Here is a 22,098-nt window from a genome sequence, read left to right as displayed (position 1 = left end):
CCTTTTAATGTAAACACGGCGGCACTGCAGCACTGGCGTTGGTTAACATGGCAGATCATATGGGTGGGGAATTGTGATGTCACATGGGGGGGTGGGGGCGGCAAACTTTACTTTTGCCTAGGGCGGCAAAAATCCTTGCACCGGCCCTGCAAACAATTATACACTATCTGGGTTACTTTAAGGCCAAAGTAACCAACACGAAACATAGTGGGCATGGATAATTTTTACAGTTGAGCTATTTTTGCCTTAAATTTTAAGTCAATTTGAATTCCTTACAATTCTTGCTTTAGTGAATAACACTGAATATATCTAATTCCTCATTAAACTGAAATGACCAGAGAGCCAGCTCTGTCCCCTTTCTCCCCAAGTGTGGCACTAATTAATTTCTCCATAGCTTTACTCTAGTTACTGCAAGAAGAAATAGTAAAATGGTAATATTGTAAATACTATTTATTTTTTATTCAAGTTTTAAATATTTTTTCTCCTAAAACAATACAAAACCAAGTCATTGGCAGAAGGCAAAATCTACTTGTGGCAGAAGCACTGCATTCACTTCCATTTTCCTGTACGACAGATAGCAGCAAAACGTTCACGCTGTAAGACACCACAAACTTATCAGGGACTTAAATTACCCTCAGGGGGTTAGTAAAAAATAAAAAGGATTAAAGTGCAGCATTGAGTAGTAGTAAATGTCACTTATATGAATACAGCCACACTGGTTCATGTAGCAATAATGTATCCGTGTTACAGAATGTCCATGAGTTTGGAGTCCTCTTCTTCTGTCTGCTTGTTTGGGTTGAAATGATGCGGACTGAGGTTTGGATGACTTTGGAAAACATTCTAGAGGGATATAAAAAAAAAAAAAAAAAAAAAAATCACATGTAAGCTATTACATTCTTTAAGTGTGAATTGTATTATTTTATATGGTTTAAGGAAATCTAAGCAGCACAACCACATATTATTGGAGTGATTATGATGCACAAGGTCTATCGGAGCCCAACCTCAATTTTCGGGAGCCTTGTATGACACTTTGGTAATGAGGAAGCCAATTTTAATGATCTAAACCTGGACTGACAAACCATGCAATGCTAGCAGTGTATCAGTGTTGTGTAAAGTTGGACAGATAATGCAGAAGTGAAAGTCATGCATGGTTTGAGAAGGAGGCTAGGTTAAGAGCTATGTTTTTTTTCACACTATTCAAATTGCTTGACAAAACAAAAACAAAACAAAGTCTTCATATGAAAATTATAGTGGCCAGATGTATTAAACATAGTATTTGGCTTTGGTATTGTAATACCTCTATTTTAGAAGATTATTTTCAAAATATGATGCAAGGCAGGCAATTATTTTCTTCTAAATGCAATTCAATGCAGACACTATTGTGGAGATATAACCAGAGGCTTCAGTCAGTACAACAGCCCACTGACACAATCCCAGTGTAATTTATCAAACAGTTTGAGCACAATTGACAACTTACCTGGATGCTACAAGTGGCCAAACCCCCTGCTTGTGAAATTCTCCTTGAAGAGAATCCAGCAGAGCAACTACTGAGAGAAAATTAGCATGCGCCTGCATTGGCTGTGCTTAGCTTGAGGCAGGCACCCAACTTCTCCTGTTGCAAGTGCCCAGGTTAAGTGACCAAACCATTCTAACATAGCTTAACAAATTACAGCGAGACCGTACCAGGGCACACCTGTCACCATAACCACAACAGTAGACTGTAGTGCTTAGGGTTGCTGGAGTTTCTTTTTAAACACGCTGCTGTTAATTCACTAAGCTGGAAAATGTGGGGCATTGTAGCTCAACTGGAAACCATTCTCCATCTCACATATTTTTAACTATGTGCAGTTGCCCAGTCAATTTTCAGTTCACTAAACAAACACTAGCGAATGTGTGATTTAAGAACATGTGGAGAACCAAGGTTACATTGCTGCCTGAATGTTAATTTGCTAGTGTTCTATGCCCAGACGTGAATATTACTATACATGGAAACAAGTTTTATTTAGTGCTTGAACATAAATTTTATGGCAAGACAGGAGGCTTCATATTTGCTTTGTCTTTCTTTACTGAACCTCCCAGCAGCAAAGGAACAGTTAACAGTAATGTAAAAAGTTCAACCAATCAGATTGTATAACAGTATTATATGATGTCATCAAACTCCTCCCATATCCTCTTTCTTTGCTGCTTGCCTCCCAGGTGAGTCTGTTCCATTTACATAGCTCTCATTTTCTAACATTATACTATATTTTAACCTAACAATTACCTTATTACTATGTTTTCTTAAGTTATTATTTATTTCCAAACCATTTATTGTGCCTGTTATTCTTTATTACACTTGCACTCAGCATTTACCACTTATTTGAATTTATTGTGTGTTCCCCTTTAAAACGAGTGGGTTAATCCCGCGACTATTTTGTTGCTTGCGGCCACGGTCTCTTCCGAGTGACCGCGGCTCTACTTTCAACTTATTATTACTACCGCGGACTCCATTTCCCAAGAGTCCGCGGCTCAATTCCGCACCTTTCGGTTTTCCCGCCCTTTCGCGCTAATTTCTGACGCGCTTCCTCCCGCCCTTTCTTCTGGCGGCGGCCATTTTAAACCGCAGTTTCACCTCAAAGGACACAGATCGCTTGTCCCAACGTTGGATTTGGTAAGTACCTTACTGATCGCTAATCAATATTTAAAGTGCCCACTTTGCATACTGAATTCTCATTATATCCTTTTGTGTTTCAATTAACAGGCTATATCTGCTGTACTTACTCATCCTAGTATTAAAAGGCCTTGTGGGTGAACCCCACCTTTTTTATCAGTTAAAATTGTTTCATCTTTGTATGTTTATTGTGGGTGACCCCCACCTTATTCTTTATTAGTCAATTTCTAACAAGTGTTCACTTAAGTGAGTGACCCTCACTGGCATAACATATATTATTTAAAGTGCATCACACTTTAATACAAACAGACATACACCTTTTAATAAAGGGTCTAACTATTTGTGTGGTAACCCCGCCATTTCTTTGATACAGTGGTACAACCCACTTGAATAAATTAGTGGTCTTCCCCACTATTGTGCCGCCCGCTACACCAACTGCGTTGATTTGGGTGACCCCCATTTTTAACCCACTAAACACTTTGGGTGAACCCCATTTCAATCTGATCTCAGATTTTCTGTTAACTCATTCATTAAAACTAAAACATGTCTGTTAATAATGAACCCGCAAAGTCTCAAGAACTCAAAGTCTGGCTAGCAGCCTTCCATGAAAAAACTGGCGATATCAATCCCATCACTCACATACCCTCTGACTCAGAGGACTCTCAGCCCTCAGACCAAGAACCAACTCGCAAACGCCCTTGGAAAGGGAGTAGTATTTCCGCGGGCAAGGGCAAGGCTCCTGCCAAATCCCTGAAATTAGCAATCAATCGCCCAGCACAAGATAATTTTGACCCCTTGGAGGGTTCTACATCTCATAGGGGCGATGAAATTCAAGACTACTTTGGCTATTCTGATGAGGACCCCTCGGCGAATGTGCTAGGGGATACCTCATTGGAATTCGTCAAGGAAACGTTTATCATTCCAAAAGACAAACCCGAACCAGACATCCTCCTGGATGCTTCAGGTGCCCCCTTATTTGACCCTAGGGTCATCAGACATCCACAGTCGGCAGAATGGGCCCCACCGGAACATATTTAGAAATTTTGCAAAATGTGGTTACGCAAACCACTTGAAAAAGAAATTAGGGCAAAACTCATAGTTGAGTGCCCCAGACCTACCATTCCCAATAAGGTGGCTCTCACTCCAGAGTTTGATCCACTTTTTGTGACCTTCCTCACTAAGACGGGCAAAGACCCCCCGCAAGGGCATTGAACAAGGTCTTAAGACAGCCCAAGATAAACTCCTAGACACCGCAGGCCCGGTCATTCAAATTTTTATCCTAGCTGACGAAGCTATAAATAGCGGTTAGTTTGACCCAAATACGGTCAGAGAATGGGCCCAGAGAGCCCTATGTTTCCTAGGCAACGCAAACGTAGCCATATCCACAGAGAGACGCAGGGCGGCACTATATAAATTAGACGTTAAATTAGCTTATCTGAGCTCCTGAGAACTGGGACCAGAGGCCAACGGATTACTCTTTGGAGACTCATTCATGAAAGATCTCTCCAAACACGTAGCGGTATTCACTACCCTAAATAAGGCCCATAAGGAGAGTTTTTCGCTCCCAGTCAGGCCGTTTTTCTGGGAGAGCTGGACGTTATAGAGGCCAAACGAACAGCAGAATTGCCTTCACAGGCTACAGGCCTCACCCCACAGACAATTATTCAACAATAGAGGATCTATCCGGGGACGTGGATCTGCCTCCTTACGCGGACGCACTGCTTCAGGTGATAAACCTTACCTCTTTCAATGTACCTATAGCAGGTCGACTAACCCATTTTTTCCAACAGTGGGAACTGATTTCACAAGACCTATGGGTCCTAGACACAGTACAAAGGTTCAAAATAGACTTCCTTTCCAGGACACTCCACCTACACCACTACGGATGTCTACACCAGACAACCTGACACTTCAAACAGAATTACACAAGCTAGTAAACAAAGGGGCGATAGAGAAATCCCCCTTTCCACACACCTTTATCAGCAACATTTTTCTGGTCCACAAAAAAACTGGAGACCTACGTCCAATTATCAATCTGAAGGACCTGAATCACTATGTCAGGTACCGCCACTTCAAGATGGAGGGCATCCATCTTCTCAGAGACCTCCTTTGCGTGGGATTGGTTCTCCGGATTCGATCTCAAAGACGCTTATCTCACAGTCCCCGTGGCTCACAATCATCGAGTCTTTCTTCAATTCATCGGGCAAGAAGAGATTTGGCAGTTCACATGCCTTCCATTTGGTCTAAGTTCCGCACCATGGTGTTTCACAAAACTGATTAAACCAGTGATGGCGCTACTCCGATCACAAGGGATTCGGTCCATTATATATTTGGACGACATCCTAATAATGGCTCAAGATTTAGACCTCTTACGCCAACACACGGACATGACAACGGCCTTGCTACAAAACCTAGGTTTTGTAATCAATTTTCAGAAGTCGGCCCTGAAACCTTCTCAAAAGGTTCAGTTCTTCGGATTCCTCATAGATTCCGTACAAGCGATATTGCAATTACCCTCCACAAAAATCAAAACTATAAAAAAAAAAAAAAAGACATTTGCAAATTACTATCAACCCACCAGATTCGCTTACGCGATCTGGCCCATATTATCGGCCTACTGTCCGCCTCTATCCAGGCCATTTATCCAGGACCCTTACACTACCGAGCCATGCAACGGCTCAAGACATACTATCTACACCGTTCCACCTCCTACGATCAATACATCCACCTAACAGACGAAGTTCGTAAAGAACTTCATTGGTGGCTCCACAACATGGAAGCCTGGAATGGCAAAGCCATCTTCGGATGCCAACCGGATTTCATTCTGGAATCCGATGCCAGTCTCCTAGGTTGGGGCGCCACTTGCTCCGAACGGTCCACAGGAGGCCTTTGGTCCCCCTCCGAGAAAGCACTGCACATCAATTGCCTAGAATTGATCGCAGGATCTTTTGCTATTCGCAGTTTCGCAAAAGATTGCTTCAATTGTTCACTAGTACTACGCATGGACAACGTCTCTGCAGTACGTTATGTGAATCGCTTGGGGGGTTCCCGATCCAAGTTACTATTGGATCTTACCAAGGAACTCTACCAATTCTGCCTAGAGAGAATCTTGTCTATCAGAGCGGAATACCTTCCGGGCACAGACAACCTAGTCGCAGACTGGTTCTCCCGCCATTGGAGGGACGTAAGCGATTGGCAATTGGCCCCTCACCTATTCTATCAAATTCACTGTCTTCGTGGTCCCCTATCACTGGACCTATTCGCACCTCGGCTCAACCGCCAGACGGAGGCCTTCTTCAGCTGGCTCCCGGACCCCCAGTCCCGAGCAGTCGATGCATTCCTGCATCCTTGGCCGGTGACAGGCGCATATGCGTTTCCACCTTTCTCCATGATCCAACGCACCCTTTACAGGGTCAAAGCCCTAGTAGTAACGATAGTCATCATCACTCCCTTATGGAGAGCCCAGACTTGGTTCCCAACCCTACTAGAATTATCAGCGTTACCAGAATTACCCAATTCTTATTCCTTGACTTCCCGACATCCTCAAAGACCCAACAGGGCTCTGTCACCCACTCCAACTTGTGGCCTGGACCGTTTCAGGGGATCCTGGAATGTGTCGGGACTTTCGGAGACAGCTCAGGCTCTCCTATGGGACTCATGGGCCCTAGGTACCAGACGAGCTTACCTCTCTGCATGGCGATCTTGGGCCGGCTGGTGTCTGGAAAGGGACACCGATCCCTTTTCAGCACCTTTGACGATCATTCTAAATTTACTATCTACCCTTTTTGACCAAGGCAAATCCTATAGATCTATTAACGTTTTTAGATCAGATATTTCTGCGGCCCATAACCCTATTGATAATGCATCAATAGGAAAACACCCGTCGGTTTGTAGACTTTTAAGAGGAATCAGGCTGGCCAGACCTCCTCTTCCTAAATACTCCAATTTCTGGGATATTACTCAGGTTTTTTCCCTTTTAGAATCCTGGCCCTCAAATGAGAATTTGACCTTGCGTCAACTCTCTGCCAAACTGGCCTTACTCCTATGTCTGGTATCCTTCCTTAGGGTCTCAGGCATTCGAGCCTTCGACATCCACGCCATCGTCTTCTCACCCGAAGGCGTTACATTTCATATTACCAGGCGTACTAAGTCTAACTCATCTGTTTTCTACCCTTATTTTCCAAACAGACAGTCACTCTGTGTGGCGCTCTGCGTAAGACATTACATAGATGCCACAACCACTTTACGTCCATCTACAGGACCCCTTCTCGTGTCCTATGTCAAACCACACAAACCGGTGTCGACCCCCACCATCGCACGGTGGATCAGATGGATATTAGCCCAAGCAGGTGTTGACTCCAATTTTGGAGCACACTCGGTCAGAGGAGCAGCCGCATCCTCAGCCTTTCGTGCGGGTAGTTCCCTCTCAGACATCTTGTCGTCTGCGGATTGGTCCAGGGAGTCTACCTTTCGTACATTCTATTTCAAACCTATACCAGATGCTGCATCTTCTATTGTATAGGAGAGTTAAAACAGCAAATATGAAGCCTCCTGTCTTGCCATAAAATTAGGGATTATTCTAGCTTTAGTGACTGAATAATCTAAATTTTATTAACGACAGGAGGCGAATATTTCCCCCCCCCCTTCTTTATTCTCACTATTATTACACCCACCCAGGTAAGTTACTATGCATGTTCCAGTCTACCGGTTCCGCACACTTCATACACCATCTGCCATAGGTTCACGCCATAACACTTCTAACCTAGTGTTTGAAATATTCAATATCTTTTTCAAGGAGTAACTACAGTTTGTTCTTAACTCGCATGCCATAAAATTGCATTCACCTAGTATGAGAACCTATACTCTCACGTCTTTTCTCTATTCCCTTAGTGTGAAAAATACCTACACGTGTATATATGGATTCTTCAAGCACGCTGAATATTTACATGGTTGACTACTTCAGGACTCCAACTTGGTCCACAGTTCGTTACGGTTTACACGGTTGACACAGACATACCATCAACCACAGCAAGAAAGAGGATATGGGAGGAGTTTGATGACATCATATAATACTGTTATACAATCTGATTGGTTGAACTTTTTACATTGCTGTTAACTGTTCCTTTGCTGCTGGGAGGTTCAGTAAAGAAAAGAAAAGCAAATATTCGCCTCCTGTCGTTAATAAAATTTAGATTATTCAGTCACTAAAGCTAGAATAATCCCTAATTCAGGTTACGCCTGATTACTCATTTGAATAACTGCTCCCAAAGAAGTCATGAAAATAGAAATTCTTTACACTTTTAGACATAATTATTCCTCCTCAATATCAAGGTGGCAATCAGGCTTTGGTTAAAAGTATTCATTGAACAGATTATAGTGTAATTATATAAGTTGAATTTTTTAGGAAACACCGAAAACAAACCGTTTTAGAACAAAATACAAATGTGAATATAACATTTACTAGAGGGTGAAAACAAACACATGCATGAGCAAAACCTACAATGGTAAAACAACCTACCTGTTGATGGCACGGCTGTAAATACATGTCAGGAGAAAATGCATTCTGGAACACTGCGGCTTCGTATCTTTGGGATTCAGCATGCATGCGAACTTTTGATTTAAATACTTCAAGTTCACTTTTAAAGGCTTCTAAATATCCTTCTTCCTTTGTCTAATTATTACAGTAGACAAAAATAATTGTTTTGCGTGATTTAAAAGTGTATTACTGGATCATAAAGAAATGCAATTTTGCTCCAGATCAGTTACATCCATGTATTTGTTTAATTCATATTTTAACTAAAATTTTAACTGCAAGTTTATATAAATTAACAAAAAAATAAATAAAAAATTGTACACAAAAAGCAAATCTGTGACTTACCGTATTTATCGGCGTATCACACGCACTTTTTCTCCCTGAAAATAGGGGCAAAATGATGGGTGCGTGTTATACGCCGATATCCCATATTTACTTACCTGTCTTGAAGCGTGGGCCGGTGTTCAGCGCGCACCGCGGTACTGGAACTTTAATTTCAGGTTCCTGTTTCCGGCGGGACTGAAAGGAAGTGTGCACTTCCTTTCAGTCCCGCCGGAAACCGGAACCTGAAATTGAAGTTCCAGTACCGCGGTGCGCGCTGAACACCGGCCCACGCTTCAAGACAGGTAAGTAATTATGGGACAAGGGGAGGGAAAGGGGGGGACACTATGGGGGGGGGGGTGGAGAACACTATGGGAGGGGGTGGAGAACACTATGGGAGGGGGTGGAGAACACTATGGGAGGGGGTGGAGAACACTATGGGAGGGGGTGGAGAACACTATGGAAAGGGGGGGGACACTATGGGATGAGGGGGGGGGAACACTATGGGAGGAGGTGGAGAATACTATGGAAAGGGGGGGGAACACTATGGGATGAGGGGGGGGAACACTATGGGAGGGGGTGGAGAATACTATGGAAAGGGGTGAAATTTCCTGGAATTTCCTTCTGAAAATGAGGTGCGTGTTATACGCCGATAAATACGGTATTTGTAAAAGGAAACATTAAATGACTGTAAGCAGGGGATGCTGTAGAAAACAAAAAGTTATAAAGTGATAAACATGCAAATATTGAAATCTACTTAAGTTTTCATTATTTTTCTGAGTCTAACACAAACTCTCATTCTCTCTCTGTCTCCATATCATTTTTTTTTCTTCAGAAATGGGGCATTGCATTGTGAATGCTTAGGATTATTACAGTCAAAGAAAAGAGTCAGATATATGCAGCTGTTTGCCAGCCTTCTACCACGGGTATTTCAACAATTAGCACGTTCTCTCTCCTCGGACAGCTGCTGGAAATCCTTATCTTTCTAGCTTAGCACTCATAATGAATTGTGTATTTCACAGACTATTAAAAGTGGACTTTTAGTTTAAAAACCCTATAAATGTTATTACTATTGTTATATATTAGTGTTGATCTAGCTAGTAGTATACACAGGGACTGTCTTGCCAAATAAAAGAAAATACAGTCTCAGCACAGCAAAGTAAGTGATACAATGCTGGTTTATTCAGTCATCACAGAATGGCAATGTTTTGATGTGAGAAGTGTCTTTCTTAAGCCACAAAAAATGTGCAAACATGCCGTCACTGCTCACGTGAAGACTCAATTAAAAAATAAGGTCTTGATTTATTTCTTCAAAATAGGCATACAGTGCATTGTTGCAACCACATAACAGATGAAAAGGGAGAAATGGAGTTGTAATATCGCCTACATTCAAACTGCAACATATAGGGGTGGGGGGTGTACAGAAAACAGAAAAATAGCAAAAGTGTATGCATTTTGCATCTAACTAGACCAGTGATAGGCAACCTTCGGCACTCCAGATGTTTTGTACTACAGTAGCCTACCCATGAAGTAGACGCGTCCTCAGCTATGAAATATATTAACACAAACTGTGCTTTAAAATTACATTGGGTGGACTTACAAATGGGGTGAGGTGTGGTCTTTTATTTAGGCAAATGATAGCCATTGTACTATTAGATTTTTATTGAATATCAAATTTATATTTCTATAAACATTTAAAAAGAAACCTTTTGCTGTATGCACAAGGATGCATTATTGCATGGAATGCCACCAAGTTGTTTAGCATTATAGTGTGTTGCTGAACATATGTAGATCCTTCGTCATAACAATGTTGTCTACGTTATTTTTTCCAAAATTATTTTTGGTATATATCACTTTAACCCCTTAAGGACCAAACTTCTGGAATAAAAGGGAATCATGACATGTTACACGTCATGTGTCCTTAAGGGGTTAAGCATCACAGGTATTGTCCATCTGTATTGCAATGTCACTTTAAGACAATATAATGTTAATTTCACAAAATCACCTTCATAATTGTTTAAAAGCATGAATCTTTTGCACTGCTCTGTGATTGGTTTGTTAGTTAATGTTCACTTATTTAATATAAAGTATGATGAACATTTCTATGGTTTGAGAAAGACACGGTGCATCGAAACGACCAAATAAATCACCATTATACCACTGTTTGTGCCGAGTGCAGGGGTTTTGGTTTCTTTTATTATTATTTCAAAGTCTGTTGGAACAAGGACTCCATGTGTGGCACAATCTACCAACATAGGTAATTACACTATAATTCACTCTGTTCAAAATTGCTTTTGCCTTTTTATTACTGCTTTACGTAAGCAATGCCACCCATGCTAGAGGCCTATAAGTCATTGTTATTACTCCAAACTTTCTTCCTTCATTTACATTTTTCTTAGAAAATAACTCCCATGACTTTCACACTGACTGTTTTTTCTTACAGCTAATATAATGTTAGACAATATTCTGCCATTTTACTGATCAACTTTCAAGAGTTTTTACCCACCACTTTTGCTTCTGAAATGAAGATATAAGAAAAAAAAAGAGAAGCCACAGATATATATGGTGCATCAGGCAACATGATGCCTTTCCCATGAGACCAATGGCAAATGGTATGGCAAGGCAAATGGACGTTTTTGTTTTTCTTTCATTTATCACAAGCCGACTGGTACATAACAAAAAGCAGTCGTTAGTGTATCTTACATTTGACTGCAATATACATACCCTTTTTACTAAAGTTTGTAGCTGTATGAAGAACTCAGAAAGGACAGTGCCATTTCATGTCATTATTTGTGACCAAAACAAAGTTGGTCATACAGCTAACAGTGCACTAGCAGCACAGGATGCATGGTCACTTATTTTTCACCTTATTCAATAAAATGCTATATCACCAATAGGGATCGACTAATTATCGGTCTGGCTGATATGATCGGCAGATATTCGGTATTTTCAGCAATATCGGTAAATAAAGATACCGATATTGCCAATAATGCAGACTAGGGGTGCCATCAGGGTCTTGGGGAGCCCGCGGCGGTCCTTGGGGGCCCAGCACACTCTTACTTACCTTCCTAGCAGCTCCCTTGTCTAACTCTTGTGAGTCCCACGGCCGTCAGAGTGTTGCCACTGGTTACCATAGCAATGCTTCGCGCGGCACACAAGCCACGCGTGTTAGACAGGTGAGCTGAAGGGAGCTGCTGGGAAGGTAAGTAAGAGTGTGCTGGACCCCCTCTGCACAGTCCATGCCACCGGACCACCAGGGAATGACATATCCCCCCCTCCCTGGCCAGGTAAGATGCAGGGCTGGGGGGACAAACATAAAAAAAAAAAAAAAAAAAAATGCACTACACAAACACACACTGCATTCACTACACAAATATACACTGCATCCACTACACACACACACACACATATATATATATATATATATTCTTGAAAACATAAATTTTTACTGGCATGTATATTTTGTGCATTGACCTTAATAAATAAATAAAAAAAAAATGATTTGCAAAAAAAAAAAAAAAAATAATAAACATGTTCAGTTAACAGTAGAGTTGTGTAGAAATAGTGTATTTTTAAAACATTGTAAATGTACAGAATATCGGTATCGGTAAGTTATCGGCTATCGGCCTAAAAGTTCACAAATTATCGGTATCGGCTCTAATTTTTTTTTTACAAAAATCAATATCGATCGATCCATAATCACCAACTACTTTTATTGAATACGATCTAACACTTGGTTGTTGTGCAGTAATGATGATGATAATACATAAATAAAAAGACAAAATTACTACTTACTCTGGCTTTTTGGAAAAACAAACGGAAACATCCTCTTGGATCCACATTACAGTTCTTTGCAATTTCAATAATAAACTGCATTACAACTGCTTGATGTGCCACTTGTTCCATAAGTGCTGTTTTCTGTAATGGCAAGAAAAGAAAAAAAAAGCAGAGATGCCATTAAGGCAGACCTGATGACATTCTATGATCAGTAAGCTATGCTTTAAAGTAAAAGATGCTTCAAAAACAGCTTTGCAGTGAAGGCAATTAAGTGCACATGCAGCGTAAATATAGAGGAGTTGGACTCTGTAGTTATGCACATTTTGTTTGACAAGTTTGTGCAATTTTACTTCTATATTCACAAAAAAAAGCAAGCTGAAACTGCAAACCTAGCAACTACACTTGCTTCTATGTGCTCCCATAACACGTTTTGTATGAAACGATTAGCATCTATACACTAGATACAGTGGAAGCAAAAGGTTGGGCAAGTTTCCACCTCAGAGACCATCGAGGATAAAGTGGAAACTAACTTCACTAAAGAGAGAATTTTTCCTGGGACTCTAAATTCGAAGACCAAAAATGCCAAACTGAAAACAGAATTGATGTGAAGAATTTTTTGTTTTTGCAGCATTGTGGAAAATGAAAATTGTTGAGAACATGATCTTGCATGAAGGAAATATGCTACTCCTCTGACCAGAGGTAGAATTTTGAAATTCGCAGGACACAGAGGTTCAAGGCTAATTGCAGAACCAAGGACAAAAAGGAGGGAGAGAGGTGGGCAGACAAAATAAAAACCATTACTACTGTTTGACCCACTGGTACTAAGAAAAAGGTCTTCCTTTTTATTGTTTTCAATGTCTGTCTGAGATGCATAGAATTGCATGTTTGTAATATTATCTTATTTATGATGAATATAGCCTAAGCATAAAAAGGGTATTACTTTAAAGGGACGCATCGGTAATACAAGACAAAGCCCCAATTCCATCCTATTAATTTTTACTCAAGTCTATAAAGATTTGTATACACTGACCTAGAGTGAGCGAATGTTTGAAAAATAAAATTAGTATGCCAAATCTATTTCCGAGTACCCACTCTAATCTGCCGCAAGAGAAGAGTATTCTGTGACAGATTAGGTTTCTGTAAGTGGACATATGAACACAGTGATCTCTGGAATTGTGGGTAAAGAGAGAGTCTAAGAATGTGCTCACCGTCGACATGTAGAAGAGTTGCAACAGTTTAATAATAATTATTACTATTGGCATCTATATAGTGCTAACATATTCTGCAGCACTTTAACATTTTGATGTAGGGATATATCAGGAAATAGGAAACAAACTTTAACAAATGTTAACAAGTAACTAAAGATTGAGGATTGAGATTTATACAGCCATATATTTGTACACCATAACAAAAGCTAGTTCTTCAGTGTACGATAAAGAAATTCAGACAGCATATGTGCTTTATTTCACTTCTCTCAGTGTACATCTCTCTCCCACACAAAAATGACTCCGATTTTAAATAATCTGTTCTTATATTAATCTTGTGTAGGTATGATTATTCATGATATAGCTTTTTGCACTCATCATATTCACAAAATAATACAATTACAGCAACATAGATTCCAATTATACCTGTGGTGTGATAGTACCTGTTCACTTTCTAAATGGTAACACCACAAACGGAGATATTGAGCTGTTTCCTCACATACAAGATCTGGATATTCCGACAGAAAAATCTGACTATCATTCCATCTACTGAGCATGCCTAGAAAACCAACAAACAATGATAGAGCTATAATTAGAGATGTCACTTCAGCCAGGATGCTTGTCAGAACTATATAGGTTAGCAGATGAGGTGAAATAGGAACATAAGCATTTCTGTTTTAAAGGATCACTCCAGGCATCATAAACACTTCACCCCAATAAAGTGGCCATGGAGTCTGGAGCTCCCTGGAACCAGCATACCAGTGTTAACCAGCCTTCAAATTGTTTAAAGGACCACGATAGGCACCCAGACCACTTCAGCTCAATGAATTGGTCTGGGTGCCAGGTCCCTCTATTTTTTAACCCTGCAGCTAAAAACATAGCTGTCTCAGAGAAACGGCTATGTTTACACTGAGGGTTTATCCAGTCTCTAGTGGCTGTCTCACTGATAGCCACTAGAGGCCGCTTCCGCGATTCTCACAGAAAATCACAGTGAGAAGACGCTGGATGTCCATAGGAAAGCATTGGGTAATGCTTTCCTATGGGCGGTTTAAATGCGCGTGCAGTTCTTGCCGCGCATACGCATTTGGTGCTGACGTCGGCAGGAGGAGGAGAGTTCCCCAGCGCCGATAGCCCGGCGCTGGAGAAAGGTAAGTGGCTGAAGGGGTTTTAACGCCTTCAGCCCAGTGGGAGGGGGGCCTAAGGACTACATAGTGCCAGGAAACCGAGTTTGTTTTCCTGCCACTATAGTGGTCCTTTAATACATAACTAGTATCCCCAGACATCCTGATCTCTAGTGCCCGACTAAGGTTGAAGCATTAGCTCGAGCAGCAAAAGGGTGGCAGTGATGAGCAAAGAGCCTCCCAATGGTCGCCTGTCATGTCATATTTGCAATGAGTTGCCAGTGATAGGCTGAGTGCATTAGCTGATGCTCTGAGCTTATCACTGTCACCCCTTTGCTACTCAAGGTGGTGCTTGTGCTTTAGCCAAGCACGAGCAGAACCTGGGACACTACTTCTGTGGTTAACCATTTGAAAAATTGTTTAACAGTGGACAATAACCGTTTCACAGAGATCTTGAAAGTGTTGAATAAAAACCGATGGAAATTAAAGGGCCAGTGATTTTGCTGTAACTATGAAGTTAAACCCATCAGGTATCTGCAGGTTTGTACCACTTCAAGAAACAAAATAAGCAAATAGCTATATCTACACAACATATTTAAATATACATCTATTTGCTAACAGCAATTTAAAGGACCCCTACAGTCACCCATACCACTTCATCTCAATGAAGGGGTCTAGATATAATTGTCCTGTTATTTTAACCCTGGAACGTAAAACAATGCAGTTTTGTAGAAACTGCAATATTTAGATTGTAGGGTTAAACACACCTCTAGTGGCTGCCCTGCGTACAGCCACTAGAGGTGCTTCCAATGCACTGACTGAGTAAAACTAGATCACGTGAGGTTACAGGTTGTAGGAAATCATTGAATTCAATGCTTTTCTATGAGGAGCATTGGATTGGTTATCGGCTTGAGTGCTGGATGATGTTGCAGAAGGCAGAGCAGTTGGCAGCGCTGAGTAACGCTCAGCACTTGAGTAAGGACAAGTAAAAACCTTGTTCAATCAAACATGGATTTATTTTTTCTTATAACCGGGAAAAAGAGTCAATGCTTTGATGCTTTTATTACCTTACCAAGTAATTTCCTCAAGCAATCAATTATTTTTACAGGGGACTCTCCATAGGGCATCTTACATACATCTCTTAACTTTTAAGCACCTTTCAAAATAAACAAATAAAACACACATGACGGAAATATTCCATCGTGACTCCCTTTTAATTTTTTAAACATGCACTGACTTCATCCCTGAAGTTTTCATTACATGGTACACATATCATATACACATATGCCAAAACAAACAAACAAAAAAACAAAACAATTTAGACTTTATACTAGTTTATATGTCCCATCTATTATTTCTCCAATATATAGTGGAAAGTTAAAGTTGCATATGTGCAATTTCCTACAGACGTTTACTTACTGACCATTTAACTTGTATTCTACTATTCTTCATAAAATTAAACTATTATTTGAAAAGAAAAAATAATAGTAATTACAATTTGCATAGTTATCAAGAAAACAGGACATGCAAAGATGTAGTATGCATTGCAGAATGTACAAGATTGAAGGCATACCAAAATGTCGAATTTTATCTTCATATTTCTGAATAAAACTTCTAGGCTGATCATCTTCCCTGTTTTTCACATGATTAATAAAGCTCTGATCAATGGGAAGTAAAAAACAGAATTAGTTCCTAGAAAAATGATTTAACAGTGTGCATATATATATATATATATATATATATATATATATATATATAAATACATACATACATACATACACACACACACACACACATACAATTTTACATTATTAAAGTGCATCAGGCCTAGCATTAGATAACAGGTTTTTATGCAACATCTAAAAAGAACCATGCATCTCTTTCGGTTTGTATTTGTTCAGTTTCCATAATTTCTTCTCGTATGGTTTAATTCACCAACATTAAAATCAACAGGGTTTGTTCACTGTACACCATAATGAGGTGAATTAAATATGTATTAGCAAACTGTAAGCAAAAAGTGTTGCTTATGAAATAAAAATACCGAGCTATAGTCAGAACACCATATTTGGTGTCTAGTGGATGAATACACACATATATATGTACATACACACAAATCTGTTGAATAAAAAAAATACTGGTCTTGAACTACACTACAATTGTATTCTCTATGTAATGGAAAGTATGCAGATAATTTTGGCATCCCCCTTAACAATGCTATGTTTTTTAATACACTGAGCACGTACTGCTAACAGTTGGCAGACCTATTTATATGGTTTTGGGAATTCACGTGTGGTCAATACTATGCTCTATGTTGCACAATATAGTTTAATTTCTCTTTCTGAATTTGATGTTAAAATTCAGCCTTTGGTGAATAATCCTTGTTTTTAACCGAGCTACACCGCAGACATATACATTTAAAGGGGAACTGCCACTTCCCAGGATTTTTAATATTATACTTAACTTAACCCCTTAAGGACACATGACGTGTGTGACACGTCATAATTCCCTTTTATTCCAGAAGTTTGGTCCTTAAGGGGTTAAAGGAACACTATAGTCAACTAAATTACTTTAGCTAAATAAAGCAGTTTTAGTGTATAGATCATTCCCCTGCAATTTCACTGCTCAATTCTTTGTAATTTAGGAGTTAAATCACTTTGTTTCTGTTTATGCCACCCTAGCCACACCTCCCCTGGCTATGATTGACAGAGCCTGCATGGAAAAAAAACAAACTGGTTTCGCTTTCAAACAGATGTAATTTACCTTAAAGGGACACTACAGTCACCTGAACAACTTTAGCTTAATGAAGCAGTTCTGGGGTATAGAACATGCCCCATGCAGCCTCACTGCTCAATCCTCTGCCATTTAGGAGTTAAATCCCTTTGTTTATGAACCCTAGTCACACCTCCCTGCATGTGACTTGCACAGCCTTCCATAAACACTTCCTGTAAAGAGAGCCCTATTTAGGCTTTCTTTATTGCAAGTTCTGTTTAATTAAGATTTTCTTATCCCCTGCTATGTTAATAGCTTGCTAGACCCTGCAAGAGCCTCCTGTATGTGATTAAAGTTCAATTTAGAGATTGAGATACAATTATTTAAGGTAAATTACATCTGTTTGAAAGTGAAACCAGTTTTTTTTTCATACAGGCTCTGTCAATCATAGCCAGGGGAGGTGTGGCTAGGGCTGCATAAACAGAAACAAGGTGATTTAACTCCTAAATGACAGTGAATTGAGCAGTGAAATTACAGGGGAATGATCTATGCAATAAAACTGCTTTATTTAGCTAAAGTAATTGAGGTGACTATAGTGTCCCTTTAAATAATTGTATCTCAATCTCTAAATTGAACTTTAATCACATACAGGAGGTTCTTGCAGGGTCAAACAAGCTTTTAACATAGCAGGGGATAAGAAAATCTTAATTAAACAGAACTTGCAATAAAGAAAGCCTAAATAGGGCTCTCTTTACATGTGTTTATGGAAGGCTGTGCAAGTCACATGCAAGGAGGTGTGACTAGGGTTCATAAACAAAGGGATTTAACTCCTAAATGGCAGAGGATTGAGCAGTGAGGCTGCAGGGGCATGTTCTATACACCAAAACTGCTTCATTAAGCTAAAGTTGTTCAGGTGACTATAGTGTCCCTTTAAATGCTAAAGCTCTAAATTGAACAAGTATGTATAAGCGAAGTGTGAAAAATAAAATACAGAAAACCACAACTTTCTACCATGCAAATAAGTGTTTCAAATCATAGCTCCCGGTCAATCATGGTTAAAAGATCTGCCCTTTGTACCCTGGCTTTGCCTTGTCTTAACTGGATCATGATGTAATCTCCTAAATTTTAAAGGGACACTATAGTCACCCAGCTCAATAAAGTGGTCTGGGTGCAATGTGCCTCAGGTTTTAACCTGACATGTAAACATAGCAGTTTCAGAGTTTACATAGCAGGGTTAATCCAACATCTAGTGGCTGTCTTCCGGACAGCTGCTAGAGGCGCTTCTGCGACGCTGGATGCGAAATTCGCATCCAGCGTGCAGAACGTCCATAGGTATGCATTGAACTGTTAGAATGGACTGCTAGAATGCGCGCACGGCTCCTGCACATTCTGTTCCACTGGGGAGCTGACGTCGGCAGGGGAGGAGAGGTCACCAGCGCTGGATTAAGGTAAGTGGCTGAACAGGGTTTTAACCCCTTTAGCCCAGTGGGAGGGGGACCCTGAGTGTGAGGGTCCCCCAAAGATTATATAGTGTCAGGAAAACAAGTTTGTTTTCCTGACACTATAGTGATCCTTTAAGTATACACATAAAGGAACACTCCAATGATTTTAATTTTTTTTTAAAACAATTTAGTAGACATAACCCCACCGAAAACACGCATATATTTTTTCTGCATGTTTTGTTTGGGGGGGAATAGCTATAAAAAAACAAAACAAAAAAAAAACAGCTTGCAAAGGTCGTAGACAAGAGACTACTTGTTGAGCCACAAGTGCACACACATTGCGGCTTTCCTATGCTTCTCAATAAGCTGTAGTATAGCACACTGACAAGGAGGAAACGCAGGTGTGTTCTAGCCCAGAGTGCTTGCCACTTTTGTAAACTCTGTGGAGCTAATGGAATCGGAACAAAGGTGTTTCTGACCCCAATTCTAAAAGTGTTGTTTCTACTGAAATTTTCACTTCTGAACACTAAGCACACTTCCTAGAGGTTTAATCACAGAAGCTGTTGTATATGTATTGTAGTTGCTGAGATAGAGAAGGAGAACTACTCATAAAAGACTAATGCTGCTCTCCTTGGTCACACATTTTTTGGCAAAGAAAGCTACTCGGTTGGCACAGACTTCTGTGCCGACAACAGATTGACAAGTGTGGGAGGCACCACGTTTTCATTACATGAAAACATTTGCTAGCGTTTCTGATAGCACAATGCATGGATACATTTTAATATCAGAAAGTGTGTTCTGTATATTAACAGTTACACTTGGAACTAAATGTTTACATGGCATTGAAACAATTAGGTACCTTATTAAAAACATCTTGACTACGGAAATCTGAAGCGGACAGTCCCCAGGTTTCAGTAGGAGGTAAAGCTGCTTCTTTCAGCCTCCATTCTTCTTCCCTTCGCTTTAATTCGGACAACTGTTCTTTAGCCTTGGCTTTTTCTTGATCTATAGACTCTGAATTATGCAGAGCTAAGCTGTTCAGTTTTTGCTGTGCTTCTGCCAAGTCCCATTTGCTTGCCACAGAGCTACCGACACACTCATTCTGCTGTGGACAAGACAAGTCCATGCCACTTGTTGTCTCTAGAATGAAAGAAAAGAAAAATAAATAAATAAATTACACACTCGTGCCAGAGGAAGCAAATGTTTTAATCAAATTCACAAAAATAAATATGGTACTTAGCATTTCTTCACACTAACATAGCATTTTGTATTTCTGAATAATATGAGTAATTAAACCACAAGTACCAAAAACAGATTTTTCTTACTTTACATATCAAAACAAAACATTTCTATACTTGATACAAGAACATAGACGGATTTTCACTGTTTGTGTGTGTGTGTAAAGTCTATATTTTTGGTTTTGTATGTTAGTGTTTGTAAGGGTTTATTTAAAACAAAACACGGATACTTGATTATCTTTGAATCATTTGACACATGCAATATGTAGATCAGGCTTCCCCAAACTCCGGCCCTCCAGATGTTGCTGAACTACGACTCCCATGATTCTCAGTCTATTTCATTCATAGAATCATGGGAGTTGTAGTTCAGCAACATCTGGAGGGCCAGAGTTTGGGGAAACCTGATGTAGATGAAGAATCTTAACTATGTCTGGGGGGGGGGGGGGGGGGGAAACAATGTTATGAACAAGTCACCCAGGATCTTCTCACTATTCTTGTGTGTTGAATGCATGGATAGCACTCGCTGGCAGTAGACAGGGAGTGTTATTTGCCCACTGTCAGAGCTATTCTGTTCAGGACACTCATTAGCAAACCCTTATATAATGGTAGATCTGTTGTAGAGCTGCTGTTAGTTATCCCGGTGTGGTATGTCGCCTAGCAGCACAGTTTGGGACAAGTTACTAGTCCCCCAGCAGTAGGAGCGGTGTTTATTAAACCTTTCACCATGTTTAGTTTAGCATTACACACACCTACCTAAAACCAAACATCAAACGGTACACACCGGAAATGCCAACTCCTCCTTTTCCGGTAACTTGAGCCCGAGCTCGCCTCCCCGTGGAATACAACGCACGCGCCTGCCCCCTGCTCTAACCGAATGGTTTGCCTCCAGCAACATGGCCGCGAAGACCATACAGCGACGGTGGCCGAAAAGGACCATGGGACGAGGAGACGCATAGTGATGACGTCAAGGTGTCGTTCTGGCTGTTTGCGTCTCCAAGGAAACAGGACGCTTCCCCGTGGAATCAAGGCGGAATTTGAAACACCAGCAGGAGGGAACAGATATAGGTGATTGAATGTAATCTCAACTGCAAATAAATGAATCACTTTATATATGTATATATACACCAATATATATGTCTATATCACTTTATATATATATATATATATATATGTGTGTATGTATATATTCTCATATTATTGTACACACACTTTAGCTAACTAGCACTTCGCCTACTGATGATGTCAATTTAGCATAAGGTTCTCCAGTATAATATGTGCATATGTTTCCATTTGTTTTGCAGGAACAGGAGAAATTATTAAGTTGGGATGACCAGTTAATGTTCGGAGTGAAGAAAAAGGATTGTGTGTTTTTTTTTTTTTTTTTGCCAAGTTCCTGATTTTTCACTGAACTTTCATCGATTCTGGCAACCTTTTCTCCTCAATTCTGGTAGAATCGTGAAAAATGCCTTTAAAAGTTGTGGTTGAGCTTCAGATCCATGCGGTGAGAATACTTCTAGTATTATTAACCATGTTAATATTATGTTTTAAACTTGCATTCCTCTGTAGATGCCCAAATGTGGATAGGCATATAAATCATTCATAATGGGGTCGCAAAGTTGTCCACAACATGGAAGTACGTTTTTCTTATCCTCCCCAGCAAACACTTTAACCCCTTAAGGACACATGACATGTGTGACATGTCATGATTCCCTTTTATTCCAGAAGTTTGGTCCTTAAGGGGTTAAAGAACTGTCATTTTCCTGGAAGTAACATTTCTCCTATAAGTTGGTAGGAGGGCCCCAGAAACAGCAGGGTAAAGCCCATATATAAAAAGTAATGGGACCCCAGTCTCCTTGTTATGTTACTGTGTTTATATGTCTTCATCCACTGGCATGGCTCTTTGCATGGATATTTACTAGCATACACGGCCTATTAAAAGCCATACTGTCTATGTAATGATATTAATTGCTATACTGATGCCAGTATATTTATTATGAGATTGTTTGCTACTAATGTTATATCTCATTTTGTTGAAAACCTCAGTGGTTTGTGTGGTTTGAGTGCTTGATTACTGTGACACTGATGAATTTCTCCCATTAATT

The 22,098-nt window shown here is 40.1% G+C and overlaps 2 protein-coding genes across 4 annotated transcripts in view; one reads left to right on the top strand and one right to left on the bottom strand.

The window, feature by feature from the left end:
- Positions 1–432: 432 nt before the first annotated feature.
- CDC37L1 (cell division cycle 37 like 1, HSP90 cochaperone) lies at positions 433–20,861 on the bottom strand. The gene is made up of 7 exons (XM_063455095.1): positions 20,750–20,861; positions 19,618–19,898; positions 16,181–16,265; positions 13,930–14,045; positions 12,300–12,422; positions 8,169–8,321; positions 433–840 (listed from the first exon to the last, which is right to left on the bottom strand). The coding sequence occupies exons 2-7, from the start codon at positions 19,882–19,884 to the stop codon at positions 745–747; spliced, it is 840 nt and encodes a 279-aa protein (XP_063311165.1). The 5' UTR covers positions 19,885–19,898; positions 20,750–20,861; the 3' UTR covers positions 433–744.
- SPATA6L (spermatogenesis associated 6 like) overlaps positions 20,795–22,098 on the top strand; it is a 44,577-nt gene continuing 43,273 nt past the window's right edge. For 2 of the 3 annotated variants that reach the window (XM_063455094.1, XM_063455092.1), the window contains exons 1-2: positions 20,795–21,061; positions 21,298–21,497. In XM_063455094.1, coding sequence (XP_063311164.1) covers positions 21,459–21,497 — 39 coding nt within the window. In that variant the 5' untranslated portion in view covers positions 20,795–21,061; positions 21,298–21,458. Of the gene's footprint in view, positions 21,072–21,297; positions 21,498–22,098 lie in introns of all 3 variants that reach the window. The other variant, XM_063455093.1, reaches the window with a different exon arrangement.

The sequence above is a fragment of the Pelobates fuscus genome, chromosome 5 (assembly GCF_036172605.1).
Source record: "Pelobates fuscus isolate aPelFus1 chromosome 5, aPelFus1.pri, whole genome shotgun sequence".
NCBI classification, from domain to species: Eukaryota; Metazoa; Chordata; class Amphibia; order Anura; family Pelobatidae; genus Pelobates; species Pelobates fuscus.
The sequence above is the reverse complement of the archived record's forward strand: the minus strand, read 5'-3'. Positions and strand labels throughout refer to the sequence as shown.